At 44.8% G+C, this 23,841-nt stretch overlaps 1 protein-coding gene across 1 annotated transcript in view; it reads left to right on the forward strand.

Moving 5' to 3' along the window:
- The window catches only part of BTBD7 (BTB domain containing 7), a 420,230-nt gene that overhangs the window by 216,503 nt on the left and 179,886 nt on the right, over positions 1-23,841 (forward strand). Inside the window, exon 5 of the mRNA XM_086937712.1 lies at positions 16,818-16,893. Coding sequence (XP_086793838.1) covers positions 16,818-16,893 — 76 coding nt within the window. The remainder of the gene's footprint in view (positions 1-16,817; positions 16,894-23,841) is intronic.

Raw genomic sequence — 23,841 nt, forward strand, 5'->3', positions numbered from 1 at the left:
AGTTGTCAATAAGCTCGGGAACAACTGGGCCTAGTTTGGCATCCTGAGCTGTTGAACTTGACCATCGGTCCTCAGGCTGCCCCTTCGGAAGGATCTTCCGTTACAGTAGCAAGGGAGGGTTCTCAACCCGAACTGGTGCAATGATTCGCCTTCATGCCTGATTGAGCGGTGACAGTTGACAGCTGTTGACCGGGTTTAATCAATAGAAAGGGGGGGGGGAGGAATGACTGTCTATCCAGTTCCCTGTTGCAAGGTACCAAAAAATCAAAAAAGTGGGATGGACTCTGGTAACCGCGTTACCTTGGTTTCTTACTTAAAAACCCCTCATAAACACAGTGAGTTCGATCTTATGGGCGGTATATCTTTTTCTCCGCCCTACACTCGTGTTACGGCATAGTCATAGGGTTTGATAAGTTGTAATGTATGCCCATCTCAAACCTGAGGTAACCTCTGGTCCAGCGCGGTAGCGTCCAGAGATAAATTCGGTGCCCACAAAAAACAAAAGTTAAAAAACAAGCTTACATCTGTAAAAAACTTTAATAAATTAGATGGTGCCCGTCACTAAAAAGAATCGGTTATAACACACGGACCGTGCTACTAGATCCTGTTATATCTCTTTAGTAAATGTCAACATGTTCTGCTCTCTTTCGCCCAGCCGGGTCTGTAGAGCATTCATCAGGACATTTAAAATAAAGCAATACTTACACCATTTGTGTAGTATATTTTTTCCGGGGGCAGAGTCCGCACTAACGCCGGAGGAAAGTCCGAACGCGGCCTGTGACCCGTTCATACCTCATCAAAGTAAAAAGAGGTCACGGCGTAACCTCAACAAATTAATTTGTGGTGAACAAAATACCTACAGAAATATATTACACAAATTATTGTCGTCCACCCACTGGGACACCCTTCCCAAAATCACCTTCCCTGACACTTTTTGGAAAGAGTCTATGAGACTTATTGGCCTGTAATTAGTTTTTTAAGTAAGAAACCAAGGTAACGTGGTTACCAGTGTCCATCCCACTTTTTTGATTTTTTGACAGCTGTTGACCTTCCGCCAGACGTCTGCAATGTTATCTTGGCAGCCTGGTCTCCCTCTACTAATACTATATAGGCCGGCCTTGGCACGGTGTGCAGAGAAACCGGCTGACCTCCTTTCTGCTACCCTCGCTTAGGTCCTTCTCTTTATCCTTTCTCTTGCCCAGCAGGAATCTGCCTTTCTGCAGTTGCCAGATTCTCTTGCCCAGCGGGGCTCTATATTTCTGTAGTTGCCAGATCAACCATCCTTGTTCAAATCCCCTGTGGTGAAAAGGTTTTTGAAAGGTTTGCAATACGTTGCCACCTTTGCCCTTCAGTATTCCTCAGTGGGGCCTCAATCTCGTCCTTATATTTCTGATGTGCGCTCCCTTTGAGCCATTGCACAACTGTCCTCTCAGGCTACTTACTATCAAGAAGCCTTCCTAGTGGCAATAACAGCTGGCCGTAGGGGGGGGTCAGTAAACTTCAGGCCTTGTCATCTAAGATGCAATACCTGAACATCTACACAGACAAGCGGGTTGTTCGCACTAGATCTTCTATTCAGCTGAAACTTGTCACTCCTTTTCATGTAGGCCAGTCCATCGCCCTACCTACCTTTTATGCTCGGCCATATCCCTCTAAGGAAGAGGAGCAATTTCTGCGAGTGCCAGTGCCACTTCTGCCCAGAGTTGTCAATAAGCTCGGGAACAACTGGGCCTAGTTTGGCATCCTGAGCTGTTGAACTTGACCATCGGTCCTCAGGCTGCCCCTTCGGAAGGATCTTCCGTTACAGTAGCAAGGGAGGGTTCTCAACCCGAACTGGTCAATGATTCGCCTTCATGCCTGATTGAGCGGTGACAGTTGACAGCTGTTGACCGGGTTTAATCAATAGAAAGGGGGGGGGAGGAATGACTGTCTATCCAGTTCCCTGTTGCAAGGTACCAAAAAATCAAAAAAGTGGGATGGACTCTGGTAACCGCGTTACCTTGGTTTCTTACTTAAAAACCCCTCATAAACACAGTGAGTTCGATCTTATGGGCGGTATATCTTTTTCTCCGCCCTACACTCGTGTTACGGCATAGTCATAGGGTTTGATAAGTTGTAATGTATGCCCATCTCAAACCTGAGGTAACCTCTGGTCCAGCGCGGTAGCGTCCAGAGATAAATTCGGTGCCCACAAAAAACAAAAGTTAAAAAACAAGCTTACATCTGTAAAAAACTTTAATAAATTAGATGGTGCCCGTCACTAAAAAGAATCGGTTATAACACACGGACCGTGCTACTAGATCCTGTTATATCTCTTTAGTAAATGTCAACATGTTCTGCTCTCTTTCGCCCAGCCGGGTCTGTAGAGCATTCATCAGGACATTTAAAATAAAGCAATACTTACACCATTTGTGTAGTATATTTTTTCCGGCGGCAGAGTCCGCACTAACGCCGGAGGAAAGTCCGAACGCGGCCTGTGACCCGTTCATACCTCATCAAAGTAAAAAGAGGTCACGGCGTAACCTCAACAAATTAATTTGTGGTGAACAAAATACCTACAGAAATATATTACACAAATTATTGTCGTCCACCCACTGGGACACCCTTCCCAAAATCACCTTCCCTGACACTTTTTGGAAAGAGTCTATGAGACTTATTGGCCTGTAATTAGTTTTTTAAATAAGAAACCAAGGTAACGTGGTTACCAGTGTCCATCCCACTTTTTTGATTTTTTGACAGCTGTTGACCTTCCGCCAGACGTCTGCAATGTTATCTTGGCAGCCTGGTCTCCCTCTACTAATACTATATAGGCCGGCCTTGGCACGGTGTGCAGAGAAACCGGCTGACCTCCTTTCTGCTACCCTCGCTTAGGTCCTTCTCTTTATCCTTTCTCTTGCCCAGCAGGAATCTGCCTTTCTGCAGTTGCCAGATTCTCTTGCCCAGCGGGGCTCTATATTTCTGTAGTTGCCAGATCAACCATCCTTGTTCAAATCCCCTGTGGTGAAAAGGTTTTTAAAAGGTTTGCAATACGTTGCCACCTTTGCCCTTCAGTATTCCTCAGTGGGGCCTCAATCTCGTCCTTATATTTCTGATGTGCGCTCCCTTTGAGCCATTGCACAACTGTCCTCTCAGGCTACTTACTATCAAGAAGCCTTCCTAGTGGCAATAACAGCTGGCCGTAGGGGGGGGTCAGTAAACTTCAGGCCTTGTCATCTAAGATGCAATACCTGAACATCTACACAGACAAGCGGGTTGTTCGCACTAGATCTTCTATTCAGCTGAAACTTGTCACTCCTTTTCATGTAGGCCAGTCCATCGCCCTACCTACCTTTTATGCTCGGCCATATCCCTCTAAGGAAGAGGAGCAATTTCACCGACTTGACCCAAAAAGTGTTGTCGTTCTACCTTGACCGCACATAAGACTTCTGGGTGGGGCGGGGTATGTCGGAGCGACGAAGGAAAAGGCCGTGCAGAAACGGACCATCTCCGGATGTTGCACTGCGTTAAGATATACTACGCATTGGCCAGAAATCAACCCCCCTGAAGGTTTGAGTGCTCATTCTACCAGTGCGGAGGTTGCAACCACTGCATTATCACGTGGAGTTCCAGTCCTGGTTATCTGCCAGGCAACATGTGTGCTTCTCTGCAAACTTTCACAAAGCATTACTGGCTGGACAGTAGGGTCTGTTGAGATAGGCACTTAGCTCGTTTGGTCCTGCCGGATTTGTTTTTTATGGTGAAATAGTTTTGCAGACCCACCTTTGAGGAGGTATTGCTTGGGTATCTATTTTAAGGTAAGAATCTGCAGCTAGTAAAATCTGTCAGATGAACAAGTTACTTATCTTCTGTAACACCTTATTTCGTAGAGCCTCTATCTAGCCGCTGATTCCTCACTGAACCACCCCTCCTCCCCTCTGTGCGAATGTACTTTTAGGGACATCGCTGTGCCCCTTTCGGGCCCTAGTGTTTGTTGCCCTAGGCTCTTGACGTGTAAAGTAGCAAAATGAAACCGACGTCAGTGCACTGGGGTGGAGCTACGTGGAGCCGAATGCTGCCATTTATCGGCATGCAGGCGTTCTGCTTACTAATATTTCCCAGATCCAGTCTGACACCTGGGGATGATTCCAATCCCCCCCACCCCGCCCCCCCACCACACACATCTTTTCTGATGTTTGATGCTTCTTGACTAAGTGAGCCCTGGATTCCCGCTAATGAGGTACCCTGTGCTCTTTCCCCCAAACTGTACCTTTCCTCCCACATTGACACTCCTCTGGCCTATGTAAAAGGTGCTAGGGGCACCAAGGTCCTTGTAGACAGAGACGGTCTCTGTGGGCTGAAGCATATATCCCCCCCGCGAAGGCTCCTTCCCTGACCCATGCACACTTCCAGTGCAGTTTGTGTGCCAGAGAGAGACCCTTGAGCTACAAGTCGACATGACACATCCCTGTGTGCCATGCCCACCAAAACACTGCTTGTGGCATAGGTCAGTCACCCTTCTTGTAGGCAATACAGCCCTAAGGCAGGGTGCACTGTACCATAGGTGAGGGCTCAGTGGCATGTACCCTGGACCCCTACAGTACATGTGCCATTCACAGGTATTGTAAGTGCAGTGAAGCAATTTTAAACAATGGGCTAGGAGTTTGGCACCCCGAACTCCCAGCTCCGTGATGGCTTTACTTAAGACTGAGATGTTTGGTATCAAACTTCTCAGCCCATTTATCCCACACTGATGCCAGTGTTGTATTTATTACAAAAGGCACTCAGAGGGCATCTTGGAGATGCCCCTTGAAAATCGACCTAACTCTAGTGTCCTGGCTGGATGGCGGCTCGCCAGCTGCCACACTGACCTGTTTCCGATCCCCTTTCGCTCTCGGGGTCCTGAAACAAAGCACATCCTGGGCAGAGGTGCCAAGCCTCCTCCCCCAGGATTGGCAAGGTCCACGAAGGGAAGCTTCAAAGGTTTTGCCGCCTTTGTTAGCTTACCCTGCCTTTTGTTGCTCCCAGCAACTGGCCCCACTGGTTCTGACACCCACTTTGGGAGGGAGAATCAGTGGGAAAACCATGATAGGAGGGATGTGCCCACCTTAACCAACTCTACCCTTCAAGTGAAGGAGGCGAGGCGAAGCACACCTCTCAGGCCCCACCATCTTGAAGATGGGGGGCCCAGCCAACCAGAGAGGCTTATTCTCCCCTCCCACTGGAGGTTGGCACCTTAGAATAGAGTACGTACCCACCCCAAGGAAGGGACCCATTGGTCCTGACCTGTGCCTACCTCAAACACCCCTAATTATATGATTTAGGGACGACCCCAAACCTTGCCTCCTCAGACAAGCAAGAAGGACCGAAGAGCCATGCTGAAGGACACCAACTTCCTTAGCCCCAGCCCTACCGCCCTGTCCTGACATTGACCTGCTCTAGCAATGTCCAGCAGGCGACCAGCCCACCAGAATCCAGAGGACCTGCCCTGCCTTCCCTGCAATGGCTAGGTCTCCCATGAGGACAGGACTTGCTCAAGAACTAGACTATTGCTCTGGCCAAATCCGTGAGTCTGCACCCAATGCCCACGGCCAAAGTTCAAGTGATCCAACACAACGGGGAGGTTACCCCAGCCGAACCTGACCTAGGTACTGGTTATCCCTGACCTCCCTAAAGCCTCCAGACGAAGCCTGCAGCCTCTACCTGGAGGGTTCCACCAACCGCAACCAGAGCTGGTAAGGAAATCTGACTCCTAAAGATACCCCTGCTCCCGACGCCCCTCGGCCTTGGGTGGTTCAACCGACGGTGTCCAGGCACCCCCTTGCATGCCAACTTATCTTTCCAGCTGGTAGTCGATCCAGGAAGCCACCCTGCCGAGCCTGTAGTCTTTGTTCCGACCAGAGATCTCCTATTGTAAACAACAGGGCACCCGACGTCCACTTAGCACCCTGCACCTGGCCCCCCCTTTGCCCTGAGCTTAACCCTAGGAGCGTTGCTTCCATAACCCAGTGGCTTGCCAGAGTGCAGCCACCAACTGACGGGCCCCTAGCCCCATAGGATGACATTGGGCCTCGGCACCCTGCACCCGGCCCCCCTAGTGTCACTGAGGGTGCTCTTTGAGTGCATCCTTGGACCCTGGGGAACTCTTCTTCTAACCCCAGAAACTCGGGACTCAAAACCGATTACTGACCTGTAAACTGATATCCACATTTTCTCCCATAGGATTGCATTGACTGTTTTACCTCTGAAAAGGTTGTGTTGTGTTTGTATGGAAACCTCAGCAACTCTGTTTTAATGTTAAAGTGGGTTACTTACCCTTGTCTAGGAAATGTCCCAGTGTGATATCTAGGCATACCACACTGAGTACAAAAAGTAATCTTAAAAGTAATCTCAACAGAAATCTCAAAGTAATAAAAAAAATATGTATTTTATTAATTTTCATAGAATAAACAAGTGAGACTCAGCAGTGCTTGAATACGTGGTACTGTCGTAAATTACACATAGCAAAAACGTAACTTTCAGATTTTCTAATTTACATAATCCTTAGCTCATTGACACACCATACTACTACCAGTCGGACGTAAGCAGGGTCATCTCCCCTCTCCACGTAATGACTGCCTCCCAGCCCAATATAATGACAGTAATACAGATGGAAACAATGAGCAAAGCTGTCACAATCTCAGATAGACATACCAGCAACTCAATTCGGGCGGGCAGCTCTGCGTAGAATTTACAGAGTAAGATACCGGAGATGTGTAGGATTTGTAAAACTCCCAGAAATTTTTTGGCCTATTACGAGGAGGTAGAAGATCACTTAACAGTTCGGTCAACGTGCAACAATAAGTCATGTCACGGGGCCATTGCGTGATTGTAGATACTGGACCACGAAGCCAATTAAGGGCAACCCTGCGCTTCGCCATCAGCATTCCCATATCAACCTAACGCCTAACCCCTTTCTTGATCTGTTTAGAGTAGCACAGTAGAGCCAGCAGTGGGTCTGGCTCCAATAGTAATTTGGTTATTTGCCCAAGTTCCTTAAATACCGCCACCCAAAAGGCTGAGACACCAGGACAAGTCCACGCTAAGTGCAGAAACTCTGCCATCTGCTCCGAGCAATGGTCGCATCGAGAATCCCCTCTTAGCCCATATCTATGAAGCCTCTCGGGGAATATACCCTGTTAAGATATTTGAAGTGTAAGCCTGTGCCTCCCATTAAGTGTAATAAGTTTGGTGCTAGTGCAACAATAGACCCAAATATCAGCTGTTATGTCCATATTGAGGTCCTGCTGCCAAGCCAAGCGAGCTTTGGAGAAATGATTTGCTCTATAATCCATGGACGTATTATATATTGTAGACCCTATACATTTTGGGGGATTTAGCACCAATAATTTGAGTTAAGGCCAACAATTCTGATGGTTCCTGGTATTGGTCCCCCAAGTTCTCCCTCAATGCACGACGCACTCTGTGGAACTGGAACTTACTCAGCAGAGTGAGTTCTGAGTCCGACAGGGAAAGGTCCTCCCTCTTTTTAGCCGTACCTTCCACAAACAAGTCCCCCATCATTCTAATGCCCAGGGCATGAAGAGCAAGCAAAACCCCCCTTTCATTACATGGCTGCAGCCATAAGCATCAATCTATTGGGGCCTGTGGCGAATATAGTATCACACAAGGTTGCTGTTGCAACAGATACTGCCAGGCATGGACCGTGGAATTAATTGAATCCAATATACCCGTCCTCCTATCCGCCTCTTTAAACAATAATGTGGGCAATGTGAGTGGTGAGGCCACCTCTTTCTCTATGCGTAGGTGGGGGATATCGGGGGAGCCATGCATCCATAAATATGCATGCGCACTCTGTGCCGCCCTATAGTATAACTCAAAGTCCGGTGCCCCCAGCCCCCCAGATGATAAGGTTAATCAGAGGCTGTTTACCTGCCCAGGCCAACTTAATCCTCAAAGTGGTGAGGCGGTGAAAGAACACTCTAGGAAGCACCAAAGGGATGTTGGCAAACAAGAACATCAGCCTCGGTAGTATAACCATCTTCATAATTGAGATCTTACCCAGGGAGGACAATGGGAATTTTATCAATCTTTCCATATCATCTTCAAGTTTACTGTAGGTCACACCATAGTTCTCTCTAAACAGTATATCTGGATCTGTATGCACTCGTATGCCCAAATATCTCACCGCATCCGTGGACCAATGTAATGGATATTCCAGCTCTATACCAAGAGTATTTGGCGTTAATGGGAAGGTGATGGATTTCGGCCAATTGACTTGAAAACCTGACAAAGCGCCAAACCGCACCACCTCGCGGAGGACTGCAGCCAAATTAATTTCGGGGTTTCTTAACGTATAGTAGGGTGTCGTCTTCGTATGCGAAAAGTATGATTTTATAGTGCAGATAGCTGATACCCCTATGCTGCTGATACTCCCGGAGCGCGCATGCAGTCGGCTCTACAACTAAAGCATATAGCAAATGGCAAAAGGGGCACCCTTGGCGCGTATCTCTTGTGATGCATATGGGCTCAGTGACTATGAGGCCTATTTTGATCCTGGCTTTAGGTTTGTTGTAAAGTGTACCAAGCAATTGTAGGAAGGTTATGCCCACTCCCATCCTGGACAATACCTGTGTCATGAATGGCCACTCCAGATTCAAAAGCCTTCTCATTATCCAGGAAGACGGCTACTGCAGGTGTCTCAGGCTTTGTGAGTAAAAATAGGAGAGAAGACCCCTTGTGTTCCAGGGAACAGGGTGCTATCTGACCAAGTTAGTCTAGAGAAAATCCCTGGAATAGTATTAGAGATTACAGCGAATAGGGGACAGATGTACTTTCTATGTCCACAGGACCCCTAGGTCTATTGTGAAGGGACACACCAAATACCAAAGTATAGCGTTTACAATCTTTTATTAAAAATGAAAGTCTAATATTAAAATTTCAGAAGGAAATCAATCAATTCTTCTGAAAACATACAATCCATTTAAGAAAAATACAATGTCAACAAAGTAGATTACATTTCATACTAAAAATGTGTTTAAAAAAAACACATACATAACATATTCTGGATTTAAAAAGATCATATGAGGATCTAGACATGAACCATATACATTACAATACAGAAATAGCAATAACGCAGAATACACAGAACAAAAAAACAACAACAACCCCACTAGTAACACTAGCTCGAATATTGTGTCAACTGATCTATGGGATCCAATAGCCTTACTAGTTTTGCAAAGTTATACCACAAATATTAGGTTTTGTATACAGTTGGTATCTTCTAGGCTTTCTTGGATTCTCAATATTTTCCGGGCGTCGACGCGTTTCGGTGTTAGTACCCTTGATATGGTTACACCTTCCTCAGGACAATTAGTACTGGGGTCCAAAATTTCATGGAGAAAAAGTTTTTTTCTTTCTGTGTATTGAAGAGATATCTATCATTATTGTTCACCTGGAGATTTTACATATTTTACGATGATAGCATTCGCATCTACATTTCCGTACTAACACGCATTTACTCTTTACATGTCACAAGAGAACTGATATATATATATATATATATATATATATATATATATATATATGCGGTTCCAAATGTCTATGGGTCTCACCAGTGTCTATTTCACATTTTACATAGATCCCTGTACTCTCCACATTTTACTTATCTAGATATTACAACTTGAGGAGGGAAAATCACAGGGGTGCCAGCCACCTTTGTGCAAACCTTCCCACTATACGGCATATTTACAAAGTCATTCAATCTTACAAATGACCATCCCTTTGTAGGTATCCAGAACCTCCGCAATACTTTGATCAATGGTATTAGTGGGATGGGTGTATAGGGGAGCCCTTTGGTTCCTAATATCATATTCAGTGGTGGAAAGGTGGTCTCAGGCTTTGTGTGCTGTAAAACACCAAAAAGTGTGCGCAAATTATGTCAGGTTTCTGCCTGGTACGAACCCCGCCTTCTCAGGAGCAACTAAGAGTGGGACTAAGGGGACCAGACGATTGGCTAAGATTTTAGCAAACATTTTCGTGTCCACGTTAATCAATATCAATGGGCGGTAGGAGGCACATTCCTCCGGCGGTTTGCCTGGTTTAAGTAGCACAACTATGACCGCCTCGGTCATTGTTATGTTATCAGTTTTGTGAAGCGCACAGCTGCTCCAGCAAAGGGGCGTCCCGGCGCTGCCCCAGGAGGACAAAACCACTATGAAGACCAGCCTAAACAAAGACGGAAAGAGCAGCCAGGAGATAAGCTAGGGTGAAGGAAACAAGAGTTTTGATGGCCTTCCTGAAAGAAGACAGACCGTCGATGGCGCAGATATGTACGGGAAGGGAGTTCCAGAGCTTAGGCGCAAGGTACCGGAAAGCCCGACCACCGGTCCTGGAAAGCCTAATTCTGGGCACCGTCGCCAGATGTAGTTCTGCCGAGTGGAGAGGGCGAGATGGAACATAATGGGAGATCAGGTTGCTCAACAAGGGAGGACTTTAGCATTTCAGAATTTTAAAAGAAAGACAGTGTCTTGAAGTGGATGCGTCTATCAATGGGAAGCCAATGCAGCTTACGAATGGTGCTGGAGGCCGAGCAAAAACCGCGGCAAGCCCACCAAAGCTCTAGCAGCAGCATTTTGAATGCGCTGCATTCTCATTATTTCTGCCTTATTCGCCACCAGAAGGAGCGAGCTCGAATAGTCAAGGCGTGAAAGGATGGTGGCTTGCACGATGAGTTGGCGCACAGAGGAGGCATAATATTTTAGGATGGGTCTCGGGCCTCGCAAGGTGCCAAAACATGAGGCGGCTAACTGCTTAGTGTGGGCCTGAAAGGAAAGGGAAGAGTCCATCATGACCCCAAGGTTTTTTACTACACTTTTAGGAGATGGAATTACTCCTAGGGCTGATGGCCACCACTGCTCATTCCACAGGTTGACGTTCTTACCCACCAACAGAACCTCCGTTTTCGTGGCATTTAGCTGTAGACAATTGGCTGCCATCCAATCGGCCACTGCCGTCATGCCATCCTTGAATTTGGAGGCTGAGGGGGAAGAACCGTCCGCCAAGGTGACCACTAGCTGCGTGTCGTCAGCATAAGAGACTACCGTAAGGTCCCACAGCTTGGCGACCGCAGCTAGAGGCTGGACGTATAAGTTGAAGAGCAGTGGGCTCAAGGCCGAGCCCTGAGGCACCCCCTGATCAATGCTGTGGATCTGAGAGGAATAGGGGGGTACCGAGACTCAAAAGGATCTATTAGTCAGGAATGAGCGAAGCCAGTCTAAGGCTAAGCCCTCTATCCCTGCTTCCTCGCGCCTCCGAAGTAGAATCTCATGGGACATCGTATCAAAGGCGGCGCTGAGGTCTAACAAAATCAGCGCTGCACTTTGAACTTTGTCCATGAGAGATCGCAATTGCTCGGTAGTGGCCAGGAGAGCGGTTTCCGTGCTATGGCCCGGTCTGAACCCATTCTGGGAGGGTTCGAGAATGTTGTTGTTATTCACGAACTGAGTTAGTACGTTGTTAACGTGAGCTTCAGCGATTTTTGCCACCCAAGGCAGGAGGGATATTGGTCGGAAGTTCTCCGGTTTATTGGGGTCTGCGTTGGGTTTTTTAGAATGGGAGACACCCAGGCATGCTTCCAGGGGGCCAGGACAGTCCCAGATAAGAGGGAATTGTTGATTATATTGCAGAGGGGCTCCCAAAAGATGGAAAGGGAGTCCTTAAATTGTGATGGCTGCAGGGGATCCAGAGGGGAACCCCACCTAATTTTGCCACTAAGTCGAATAAATTCGGCCTCCGAAAGGGGCGGGATAGACAACAAGGAGACCCTAGGTTCCGCACTAGGTCTGACATAGGCCGGAGGGGTTTGGGGATCGGGAAAGGATAGATAAATGGTACGCACTTTGTTGACGAAGAAGGTTGCTAATTCGTCACGTAGAAGCGTGGATGGTACAACCGGGGTATTCACTTTCCTAGTCCTGTGGTCTTTAAGGATTTTAAAAATACATTTAGTGGGGTTGTGGCTGGAGCTAATCTCCATGGCATAGAAAGATGCGCGTGTTTTACAGATTGCCCTGTGATAAAGTTTAACCTTTGCCAGGTAATACCTTTTTTTCTCCAATGCATAATCTTTCCTCCAATCACGTTCCGCCTGTTTACAGGCTTTTCGCAAGATGGTTAAGGAGTTGTTATACTGAGGATTGGAAGTGGAGGTGCGCCCTTCCACCCATTTGGCAGGAATGAGGGCGTCAAGACCTCGTATGATCCATTCGCAGAACCGGTCGTAGTCTAGCCGATTGTCGAGAGGATTGACATTAAGAAAGTGATGAAAGTCATCAAGCTTCAGTTTGTGCCAGGGGCGTTTAAAAACCGATCTTGGGGTTCCGTTGTTGGAGGGCTCAGTGAGCGGGACGAACCATCTGACCAGGAAGTGGTCAGTCCAGCCCATGGGAGTGGGACATTCCATAGTTATAGGATGAAGATTGGAAAAAACTGGGTCAAGCAGGTGTCCCGCTGAGTGCGTGGGTCCAGGGACTAATTGATCCAACTGGAGGGCAGCTAAGTCTGCTATAAAAGTGGCATTGTCCTGGATCTGGTCCAGGTGGAGATTGAGATCACCACAAATACTGAAATTAGCCGAGCCTGCTGCAAGCTCGCTAACAACCTCAGGGAGAGCTTCCTTGAATTTAGTGGCTGGGCCTGGGGGACAATAAATTAAGAGACCTGATAGAGAGCACTGTGGGCTCACAGCGACCTGAAAGTGCGCTGCTTAACAGTCTGCTATCCGCATTTAGTTAAATAGGCAGGAGTAATGTGATTTAAATACGACCGCTATGCCTTCTCCATTGAGGGTGGCATTGTACCTGTGACACACAAGTCATCGAACAAGGTGGTCAGTTGAGGCAGAAGTTGGTCCAAAAAGGCCTTGTAAAAGGAAACGAACAGTCAGTCCGAACCTGGAGCGCTCCCCGCTTTCATACCGGAGAGGGCTAAGAGGATTTAATCGCGTTCAATAGGTCCCATGAGAAACTTCCTGTGTGTCTGTGAGCCATGCGAGTTGTATATGCGATAAGTAATCTAGAATCTCATCCTCCGAAGCTGCACTACGAGTACAGTATAGCTTCGAGTAGTATTGATGGAATCTGTCTGCCAATTCAGCAACTTCCGTTAAAACCTCACCTTCAATTGATCTAACATTGGCCACCACTACTTTGTCACTTCTTTTCTTTATCAATTGGGCCAGGACAGACCCCGGTCTTTTGCACTCACTGTACATACGTGCAGTGGCGTATTTACCCATATGTTTAACTTCGTCATCTGCAGCCTCGTGATATGATTCCAACAGTTCTACAAGCTCCTTCTTGACAGAATCATCCGAATCAGTCAATTGTCTTCTCTCTAGTATCTTGATCTTCCCTTCTAAATCAGACAATCTGTTCCGAAGAGAATGCAGGACACCCAAGTGTTTAGATATAGTAACCCCTCTGATGTAGACTTTAAATGTTTCCCAGACAACTTGGTAGTCTTCGACTGAGCTCACGTTCACATCAAAAACCGTATCTATTGCCTCCGCCAATTCCTCTTTGAACACCATCTAACAGGGAATATGGCGGAAATCTCCATGTAAATGGAGGGATTCGTTTCTGGGGGGTGTCTATAACCATTAGGATCGGCGAGTGATCCGATAAGGTGCAGGGTAGCACCTGACATTTGCGTACTCGATCACTCAGTGTGGTGGCAGCTAACCAATAATCAATAAGAGTGTGTAGAGAGTGGTGGGCTGAATAATGTGTAAAGCCTCCTTGCCGAAGGTATTTTGTGCGCCAAACATCCCTAAGCTCAAACCTGACCATCACAGCGTCTAACATCTTGGCCGCAACTGTCACAGGGCTTTCCGGGGCGCCTGATCTTTCGAGTTTAGGGTCCAGCACCAGGTTGAAATCCCCCCCCCCCGCCCCCCCCCCCCCCCCCCCGAGCTGCTCACCCATTTCCAAATTACTGAGTAAATCTGACAGTGAACCAAAAAAAGTCGGGTTGTCAAAGTTGGGACAGTAAACATTAACTACCAGTTCTCCATCATGGGTATCTTTGTTAGATTATTGAATACTTCATCCTCCCAGCTCTGGCTTGGCAGGTGCATAATGGCAGGGATGGAGATTCATTTTCTTTTACCTATCTGTCAATATGTCGTGAAGCCGTATCACATAATGAATTAATGAATTTAAAACTTGCAGAGGGCACTGCCACTCACAGTGGAGCTTCCTGGCGATGAAATATAAATCCATTGGTCCCAGATGAGGGGTAAATAGTTGGGAGGTAAATTAGATTAGGGAATAGCGGTGTGTGCAGGGGGGAAAGAAAAGCCAAGTCTTCAAGTGCTTTTTCTATAAGACTTTAGGTCCTATAACCGCAGAGGGCTAGGGAGTTGGTTCCTAGTATCGAGAAGGATTAGTAGACTTGAGTTTTAAGTCAGAAGAGAGGGGGCATTAAGAAGGTTGGCCTTGTAGGATCTCAGTGTCCCTTGGGCTGTATGGGGAGTGAATCTGGCAGACAGGAATTTTGGTCTGGTGGCCTTAAATGCTGTAAAGACCAGTGTAAGGATCTTCAAAAGGATCATTTTGTGCATTGGTAGCTAATGTAAAGTTTTTTTGAGCTGCGGAAGCAGAACACCTTATAGAGAGTTTCTGCACAGATCTGTCCACAAACTGCAGACAATGCAACATGCTGTGAAAAGTTTGTTTCAAAGATCCTGCATTACGACTATTACAATAGTAGAGTCTAGAAGTGATGAGATCAAAGGCAACTGTTTGTCTGGCTGCTAGTTGGAGAAAGTCAAATAACTTTATCAAGAATTTGATCAAGTTGAAACACATTCCTGCCACTGCATTAGCTTCAGGGCTGATTGAGATGGTAGTGTTGAATTTTACTCCCAAGTTTCTTGCAACTTCCACTGTGACAGGGGGCGGGGCACTGAATTCAACCACTATATGGGTTGGAAAAAACAGGTTAGATTTGCCAAATAATCTTAGTTTTATCTGTTACATTTTAGATGGCTCGATTGCATCCACCCACAAAGTGACATAATTGAGACAGTTGTAGAAGTTTAATTTCGAGCCAAGGGATCATTTGTCAAGCGATAGGATCAGCTGCCTATCATCAGAATGACAAAGTGGCAATGCCAAATGAAGCTGTTGGGGAGATTAGGGGGGCTATATATATATATTGAATAACGGAGAGTTAAGAGATGAGCCCTGCGGAACTCCCAATGCCACTGACATTTCTGTTGATGAAAAAGGTCTTAATGTGACTGCTTGTCACCTACGGGTTTGAAAATATTTGATCTAGTACAGGGCTTTGAGAAATGCCGCAGTCCTTGATTAATTGAAAACTAGTTATTTACCACGTCCCGGGTAATTTTTATAGACTCTTAAACTACCAGAAGAGCTGATTCTGTGGAATGTTTGGGCTAAAGCCAGAGTGCTGGGGATGAAGTTAATTAGAATTTTCCAGAAAGGAAATTAGTTACAAGCACTTTCGTTAAATGCTTACATTAGCGTAAATGCAAGCATTTCGTGGGGCGAAGGTTGGACACTGGTGGGAGAGGTTTTTTTTTTTTTTGCAGAGTTTTCACGACTGCCAGTTTCCAGTCTGAGGGACTAATGCATTTGATAATGAAGTGTTGAGAATTTTGTTGGATTAAGGGTTGGCAGTATCCACAGCCATATGGAGAGCAAGGGTCATTATCAGAACCTGATTTGTAGGAAAGTATAGCCTGTCATGATTGTGAGAATGAAATCTTCCGAAAGGCTGCAAGAGTCTGTTACATTCTTTAAGGGGTTTTCTAATGAGTCAATTGGGGAATGGTGGTTGGGAAGCCCTGTTGAATGACCTGCATTTTCTCTTCAAAGAAGGAAGAGATCAAGCCTCATAAGGTAGAGGTGGTGGGGAGGGTGCTGTGTGTGTGTTGTGAGGCAGGGTGGGGCTCCCATACAAGTGATTTTGATTGTAGAAAGGAATTTGAGATATTAAAAATAATTTTAGGGTCATACTGAGCCTTTACGAACTGGGCAGTAAAATCTGCTTTCATGGCTGCCTTGATTTGCGTACGATATGCTTTTTGTGCAGTTTTGAAACTGGAGGTCATCAGGGGTGTATGCCTGCTCCCATTTGCTTTATAGTTTGCAGAGCAGCCGCTGATCTGCTACATTTGGTGAGACCAGAGCTGGGTGTTGGATCTATGATTCTTGATATTCGACCTTTTCAATCTGGGCAGTAAAATAGGCTTTCTTGGCTAACTTAAAATGAGTATGGTATGCTTTTTGTGCGACTGTCTTGGTTGATCGAAATTTTGAGGGGGATTCATTTATGATCGGGCCAGGTCTGGTGAATAGGTACTTTTACTACTAGATTGGTTGTTGGAGTAAACCCAATTCATGTCCTTCAGTTTGCGTGGGGGTGGTTACTAGCTCGTTAAGGCCAATAATACTTGAGGTGTTGATGAAATTGGATACATTAGGGTTGTTGGTGACCTCAAGGTGGTAAAGTCACCAAAAATGGTAAAATGTGCATATTTTCTATGGAAAAAATACTGGGGCCTCTGACATGGATGGAGAGTAATAAGTGTGTGTGTGTTAAATTAAGATGGAACTTATAAGCAGCCTATTGGCGGTGGAACAGATTTGGTTAACCAGGTATTTTTACTCAAATATTCATAACAATATTTGAAAATATGTAGCTAATTCGGATGTAATTTTAATTTCATTTAATACCCATATTAACTACTTTTATCAAACTTAACTATTTTATTTTGTGCATTTACTTTAAAATCATTTTATCTCTTACAGGCAAGTGAGCAAGAGATTCTTAAGTATCTCATTAAATGGGGAGAGCATCAGCTGATGAAACGAATAGCTGACCGAGGTGAGATTAAAGGATTGAGGTCGTAAGAATAAAGAGCTACATTGGAGATTGTTCCTTGTCTAATTATAAATGTTGTGATTTTAAATAATAAGGGTAATCTTTTTGTACCATAGTAATAAGCATATGTTGTTGTTGGACATGCATACAACTCTGTTTTTTGTTTACCCAGTTTTCTCACAATCTAGACTTGAAATCCACTTTTGTAGTCCTATAACTGAAATGTATGGTAAGTGCACAACTTTTCACAGAGTGGTTGTGATTGTCTGATTCTATGTCTTTCTTAAATGCTTTCCCAGGCACAGACTGTATTTGGAAAGAAAACCAGAAATAATTGCTCTCTATATACAATGCTTCTGAAATAATTAAACAAATTTGTGATGATTCATAATATTTTTGGGATGGAAGCGTTCCTCGTGCATTCCAAAGCAAGCCTTCCATAAGCGGTAGAGGTTAGATCCAGAGTATCCTCTGTGTGAAGCCAACGATGAATTGAAATATGTTTTAAAGAACTGGTAAGAATATATCTTTCAGACTGTTGCATTAAGAAGCAAGATTTACAAAAGAAAGGAAATCTCTTAAATTTTAAAAATGGTGTTGAGCGAGGGAAAATCTGTAAGACCTCTTTATCTGGATTAAAGTTGAAAGTTACTCCTAGAACATGCAGAGAAGTCATTGACTCAAGCAGACAAGACTTAGAATTGAACCAATACAGACAAACTATAAAAAAAAGACCACACCATTGATCCCAACCACTTAAGATTTGTTAGGCGATGCCAGTAATCCGAGCATTCCTTTGATAGGATTGCACATGTGGAGAAGGAACAGATAAACAAGCCTTGTACAGGTGATATTGGGCAAAATATTGAGGCAGATGCACCAGTGGAGTACATAGAACTTTACCCACACAGCCTTTTATATGACATTTAAACCCATCCATACTTCTACAATTGGCTGGTAAATGGAGGCACATTGAAGGAATGCTATATGAATGTATTAAAGATAATTGATAAGATGTTATCTGTGGTCACAGTGAATATGAAAGCCAGAGTAAAACAAATCTTTCTTGGCGGTACAGTTAATCAGAGAGTCTTAGCTTACCAACACTGAAGAAAATTGTTATAGTAGTTTTCCCTTTATCGGGTGTAAGTCTCTGACACTGGAGACTATGATGATGCTACCAGCAAACAAGTCAGACGAAAACCATTGAACCTAACATAAAGTGGATACATGGGGATAAACCCATGAACACACTGGTTATTCAGTGACACTCTAGGTAACCCCAACTAGAGAACTGTGCTGCAAAATCCATCGGAAACAAACCAGCCTGTCTTGATAACATGACCTTAGCTGTAGCAAAAAAAAAGATAATTTGCTCAGAGATAACATGGGCTCAGCAACAAAAGCTGGAAACACAGCTCCATCGAGCTCCACTGACGGGTCTTTCGTTGCCAAATCCAAAGATGTTGACACATTTTGAAGCGGCTACTGGAGGAGCTCTTCCAAAATGAAAAGGAAGACTTAGTGTAATATGCTGATGACCTTGTGCAGTAGGACCATTGGCATGAATAGAATGTGGTTAGGTCATAGTAGGAACGTACGGAGGGAGAGGACATTTGGGCCTGAGAGCGTGAAGAGGCTGGGTGAAAGAGGTCTACTATGTAAAGAATAAACCTCCTACTGATCATCAGCTATTGTTCTACCATCCTTTTATGGTGAGAACACCTTTATAGGTCGAGCCTGGGCAGCCCATGTGCTGCTGTGATGCATTCATTAGTGGAGTATGGAATAGAAGCCCCGCCCACTCCCCCCCTCTCCCCTTACCCCCCAATTTTTGTAATTGGCTTGCGTCATTGTCCTTCATAAACGCTGACTTCCGATTCATTACTAGGCTTGTTAGTCCCTCCTTGGTACCGTCTTGTCTGCATTTGTTACCTCCCATAACTATTTTGTCTGATGCCCGATGGAGCTACTTGGTTTAGCTATAGGGGAGATGGGCCTTGGATTCCCTCCTTGGTCATCACCTACCCAGTCGGTCTTTAGGCAGACTTCTTTTCGTCTCTCCTTATTTGTCTCTTCCCTAGCCCCTATCCTCTCTTCCCTGAATCTCTCCCCTTGCCTGCTACTCTGCCTATTCCCTGTCCGGTGTGCCCTTTTGACTAAGCACTCCTTCTCCCCTTGTTGGGGAAATATCCAATATTTATACTCTGGAGTCTCAGCGAACCCGCTGAGTGAGTCCACTGTGCAAAGGGAGCCACTCACACTTGAGGTATGGTATGGCACCCCTTGCCAAAGCACTCCCTCTCCCCTTGTTGGGGAAGGATCCAGTTTGTAGGCCTTGGAGTCTCAGAGACCTCTCTGAGAGAGTCCACTGCGTAAAGGGAGTCTCTCGCAATAGAGATAGGGAAGGTATACCACTTCCCTTGGGATCACAGCTTACTGGACTTTGGACGTTGCCTTGACTCGTCTACCGGTTTGTGTCCCTGCCACCCTTCCCCTCTTCTCCCTAGGCTATGTCTCTCACCCTCTCCTCCTCTTTCCCACCTTCTTTATCTGTCTACTTCCCCTACTCCAAACCCCCCTGAATCTCTCACCTTGCCTTCTTTTCCCCTTACGTATTTTGTGCTTATTGTTTTTCTCGACCTTACAAGTAACTATGTTGCCATGCTCTTAGAACCGTTTAACCTTTGTAACGATGTAACCTGTAACTTTGATCTGATTCTCATGTAAAGCGCTCTGATACCTCCGGGTCTAGCCAGCGCTATATAAAACTTTTAAAATACAATAAATACATAATGAATGGATCTTTTACAGCTGTTGTTACATGGTCTTCTTTATAAGTTGGTGAGCACTATTTTATTTATTGGTCTTTCCCTATTCCACACACTCTCTCACAGCACGCCGCCCGCCTTTATTGTTTACTAATGGCGGTCCGCTTTAACTATAGTGGCCGTGTTTTATTTATTTATTTTAGCAGCGCGGTCCGCATTTAGTGGCCGAGCTTACTTTTTTTTTTTTTTTTAACCTGCACCAATGCTGTGCTTTCCCATTCATAGAGGTTGCGTCCCTTTCTTTACACAAACTGCTTCTAAAGAAATATATGTGGCCGACATTAAAGATAAAGCGCTGCAAGGGCGCTTTTACTAGTAAAAAACATCTGTTTGTCAAACAGATACTTTTTTTGGGTGAAAGCCCATTCCCCGGTTTCACTTTAATGTAGGACACGCCCTTCATGTATGTGAAATTGCCGCTAGTAAAATAAAACAAATATTTGCAATGCAATAGGTCTGGCATTTGCGGATGTTTGATGTATTGCATTGCCAATAGCTTAAACTCTCGTTAATGCGAGACCTATTGCATTGGAAATGCTTTTTTTTTTTACCAAGAATTCTTTTCAGTAAGGGCTTTGCTTATGGAAGAAGTTGGGGCGGGGGGCAGCTGTCGCAGTCAGAAACAAATGCTTTTAAGTGCCCCTGCACGGATGCATTTTAATGTATTTGACAGAATACATTATGTATCAGAAGGAAGAGCTAAAAATAACCTGTTGGAATGTCTTCAGCCTGATGGCGAGCCAAAGGTGGCATTTTCAACACACATGTCTCTGGGGAATTTTCAGGCGTGCCCAGCTGAGCTATGTTCTAGGATGGCCACAAAACAAGAAGTCACCAAACACTCTCACGCCACTGCGAGTTACAAGGAGGGGGTTATCACAAGACTGGGGTCAACACGGGTGTATGGAGTCCCCTTGCAATTTTTAGAACGAGGACTGCCTTCCCTTTAGCCCAACCCAAGACGTGTGACCTTGTGCCCCAGCACTGCATGTATTTTTAAACTGCATTTATTTTTAAACACTGCAAGCATTATGTTTGTAAACCTCCATCCCCACTGAAAATGCCTCTTCTATTTGAAAGAGGGGGTTATGTTTTAACCTCTCATGTGAGGAACAGACTGTTAACCCTTCTATCGCTCAACGAATTGCTAATGTAAAGAATTGTTGTGCTTTGAAGCACAATAAAAAACACCAGGAAACAAAACACACATAAACTAATGTTTTTTTTTTAAAAAAAAAAAACACATGGCTTACTTGGCTTACTTACTAAAAGAAGTGTATAAATGTAAATACCAAGTGTCTCTTTGAAAGCCTTGTCACTTGGAGCTATTTTCGAGCTCAGTTGCACATTATTATGTGGAACAAAATACTCCTGAGTTATAAAAAAGTAAAACCAAAAATGCTCTTTGTGATTGTTATATTGTACTATTCTAAAATATTTTTTCATCTTTTAAGTGATGAGGACTATAAGGACATAAGGAATATCAAGCGGTAGAGGGAGGAAAGTCTAGAGCTAATTCAATTTCCCTTGCAATATGTTAGAATCAATGGGAACTTGCTACAGGGTAGAAGCACCTTGTGTATGTTTGCAGATGAAAAAACATTTGAAAAAACATTTGAAAAAACATTTGTTTTCCTATAAAGACCCTCGCCCACCGTCCTGGTTGGTGGCATGCTTCATCGGGTCCCACCCAAGGCACCGAGTGTACCTTGGGCGTGCTTCAACGCCTGATTACAGCCGAGCAGGTATTGTGCCGTGATTGTGCGGTGAAGTTGAATGGTGTGTGGGTTGAAAAACTGCCCAGAGGGTCCCAGAACTTAAAGGACTATTTTAATGGTGGGCACTTGACAGTGATAAAAAACTGAGAAGTGGATATTACTGGAGATGATTAATGACTCCAATATCAAGTGTAGTCAACCTGTTTCAGCCAGGTCCCAGTGTTAAACTGGCTTTCCTCAGGACCCTATGTGTGTGGTTTAAAATGGTAGTCTAAAAAGTGTGTACTGAGACCAACTATGTGGCGCACGCCTTAAGGTGCGGTATGTGGAAGAGGATGGTTTCCTCTAATGGCTCAATTCTCTGAAACTTTCAGGAATAAGCCCCATGAGTTCCATGGGGGGAACGACCTATCACACATTCATCAAGGTCTGAGACCCTTTGCCAGTACGTACTCCGGCCGCATCGGAACTCCGATGGAGGTTTTTTCGACTATACGAACATGACATCACTCCCATTGAGGTCACTTCCTCTGATGCATTGTGAATTGAATATAATTAGTCCCTACACTATTTTCCTTGGGTCGTGTGCCTCTGCAGATTACTAATCATGGCACTGCCCCAAGCTTAAATCGCACTTCCGATTTAAGTCTCTGTAGGAATGTGTTAGGTCTGCTAACAGTAGTCCTACTGGACTCCTTCAGGATACCTTTATTGTTACATTGTTACCATTGAGCTGATGAATTCCATGAAGTCAGTCTGAGCCAGACCTAACAGTCTAAGTACCATAGATATATCCAAAGGATAGCAACTCTGGTCACTCTGAATGCATGGGTGTGATGACACTGTCCTCAGACCCTAGTGTTCAGGGATCTGCATCTCCCAGGACACACTTCTTTTTGATTCCTTGTATTTTTTTCTGTCAGTATCTTGCTCCACAAAAGATTAAAACCTTCATCAGTTGTAATGTCTTAAAAAAGCTTATGACGTAAAAGCCTAAGTAAGTGACCACGATCTGACCTTTCAGTATCAGGGCGCTTGCAGGCATCAGTAGCACTTCTAAACCTGTTAACATAACCTTTCTTTTTATCTGCTATTTTGCTAATCTTCGAACCCCCATGATTTGATTTCAAATCAAAACTCACTTCATGAAATGGATTGTTACATAATAGCTGTCTGAGAACCAGTCCTTTGCATTGATTTAGTTATGAGTCCCGTCTTAACAGATGCATCTGTTACTCAAAATAGCTGCCAAAAAAACTAATTTAACATATGATCACCACCATGATTCAACATACATGACTGCTAAAACGTAAACACTCAGATGCAATATGACATAAAATAATGCTATCTCATATATTGGAGTTCTGAAGCTTCCTCTGGTTAAAAGAATGCCTTAACAAAACAATACATCAATTTATTTAAAGTTATGTGTAGGAGTATTATATCCTTCCACAGCTGAGCTAGCTGATCAACACCATATATATTATGGTCAGTCCATTTCCCAGTAGACAGGTGTATCGCAGTTCAAGTTAACATTTCCATCTTCATTTATTTCATGAGGCAGCATCCCATTAAAACTTTAGCTACTGTCAGAGACCCCACAGTACCACTTGACAGGATCCAGTTTCCACGCCCCGATTCTTCACTTTTTTATGTGTTAACATCATCACAATACATAATTTCTTGTCTTGATTCCATGAAAATGAAACCACAACTTGAATACATTTGCTTGATGTTCATTCTTAAGAAGCCCACATTCTTAATTTTGACCGTCACAAACTTAGAAAATGCTTCAGAATCTCAGGCAGTTGGTTCACTGACCTCGCTTGGGCAGCACTTGTGCTTGAGGTAAGGACTTTAAGCCCTGCCCATTTTCCGCCCATCTTTTCAATTCTCTCCTGTAACTGTCCTGTTTGAGGCATGTGAGCTGTAGATCACATGCTTTGCATACTCCTGCCATCTAGTGTTTGGTCCGTATGTTTGCAAGTTTTTTTTCTTTGAAGAACTCTTTCCAGTCACGAGGTAAGGTGACTCCTCCTTTTGGGGATAGTGCGCATGGGCGCCATCGGGTTCGGATGTGAACTGCTGCACCCCGTTTCGAAACTGTTCTTCGGGTTCCCCCTCGGTGTGCAATCCACTATACCTGTGTCGGTATTGTTTCGTATGCGTATCCTACTTTTCCGCATATCGTATCGGTTGAAGAAAATTTTAATTTTGATCAGAAAACTCGAGGAAGGCATTCAGGCCTAACCATGTTGGTCCACCTGGCAGTCAATAGAATTGACTCCATTCAAGTTCTGCCCTCGGTGCCACGCAAAATATCAGCGCACCGACTCGCACAACATATGCTTATCTCCACAGTACAACAAACAAGACTGTGACTTCTGCAGATCCTTTTGATC

This window comes from Lissotriton vulgaris, chromosome 9, assembly GCF_964263255.1.
Source record: "Lissotriton vulgaris chromosome 9, aLisVul1.2, whole genome shotgun sequence".
Classification (NCBI taxonomy): domain Eukaryota; kingdom Metazoa; phylum Chordata; class Amphibia; order Caudata; family Salamandridae; genus Lissotriton; species Lissotriton vulgaris.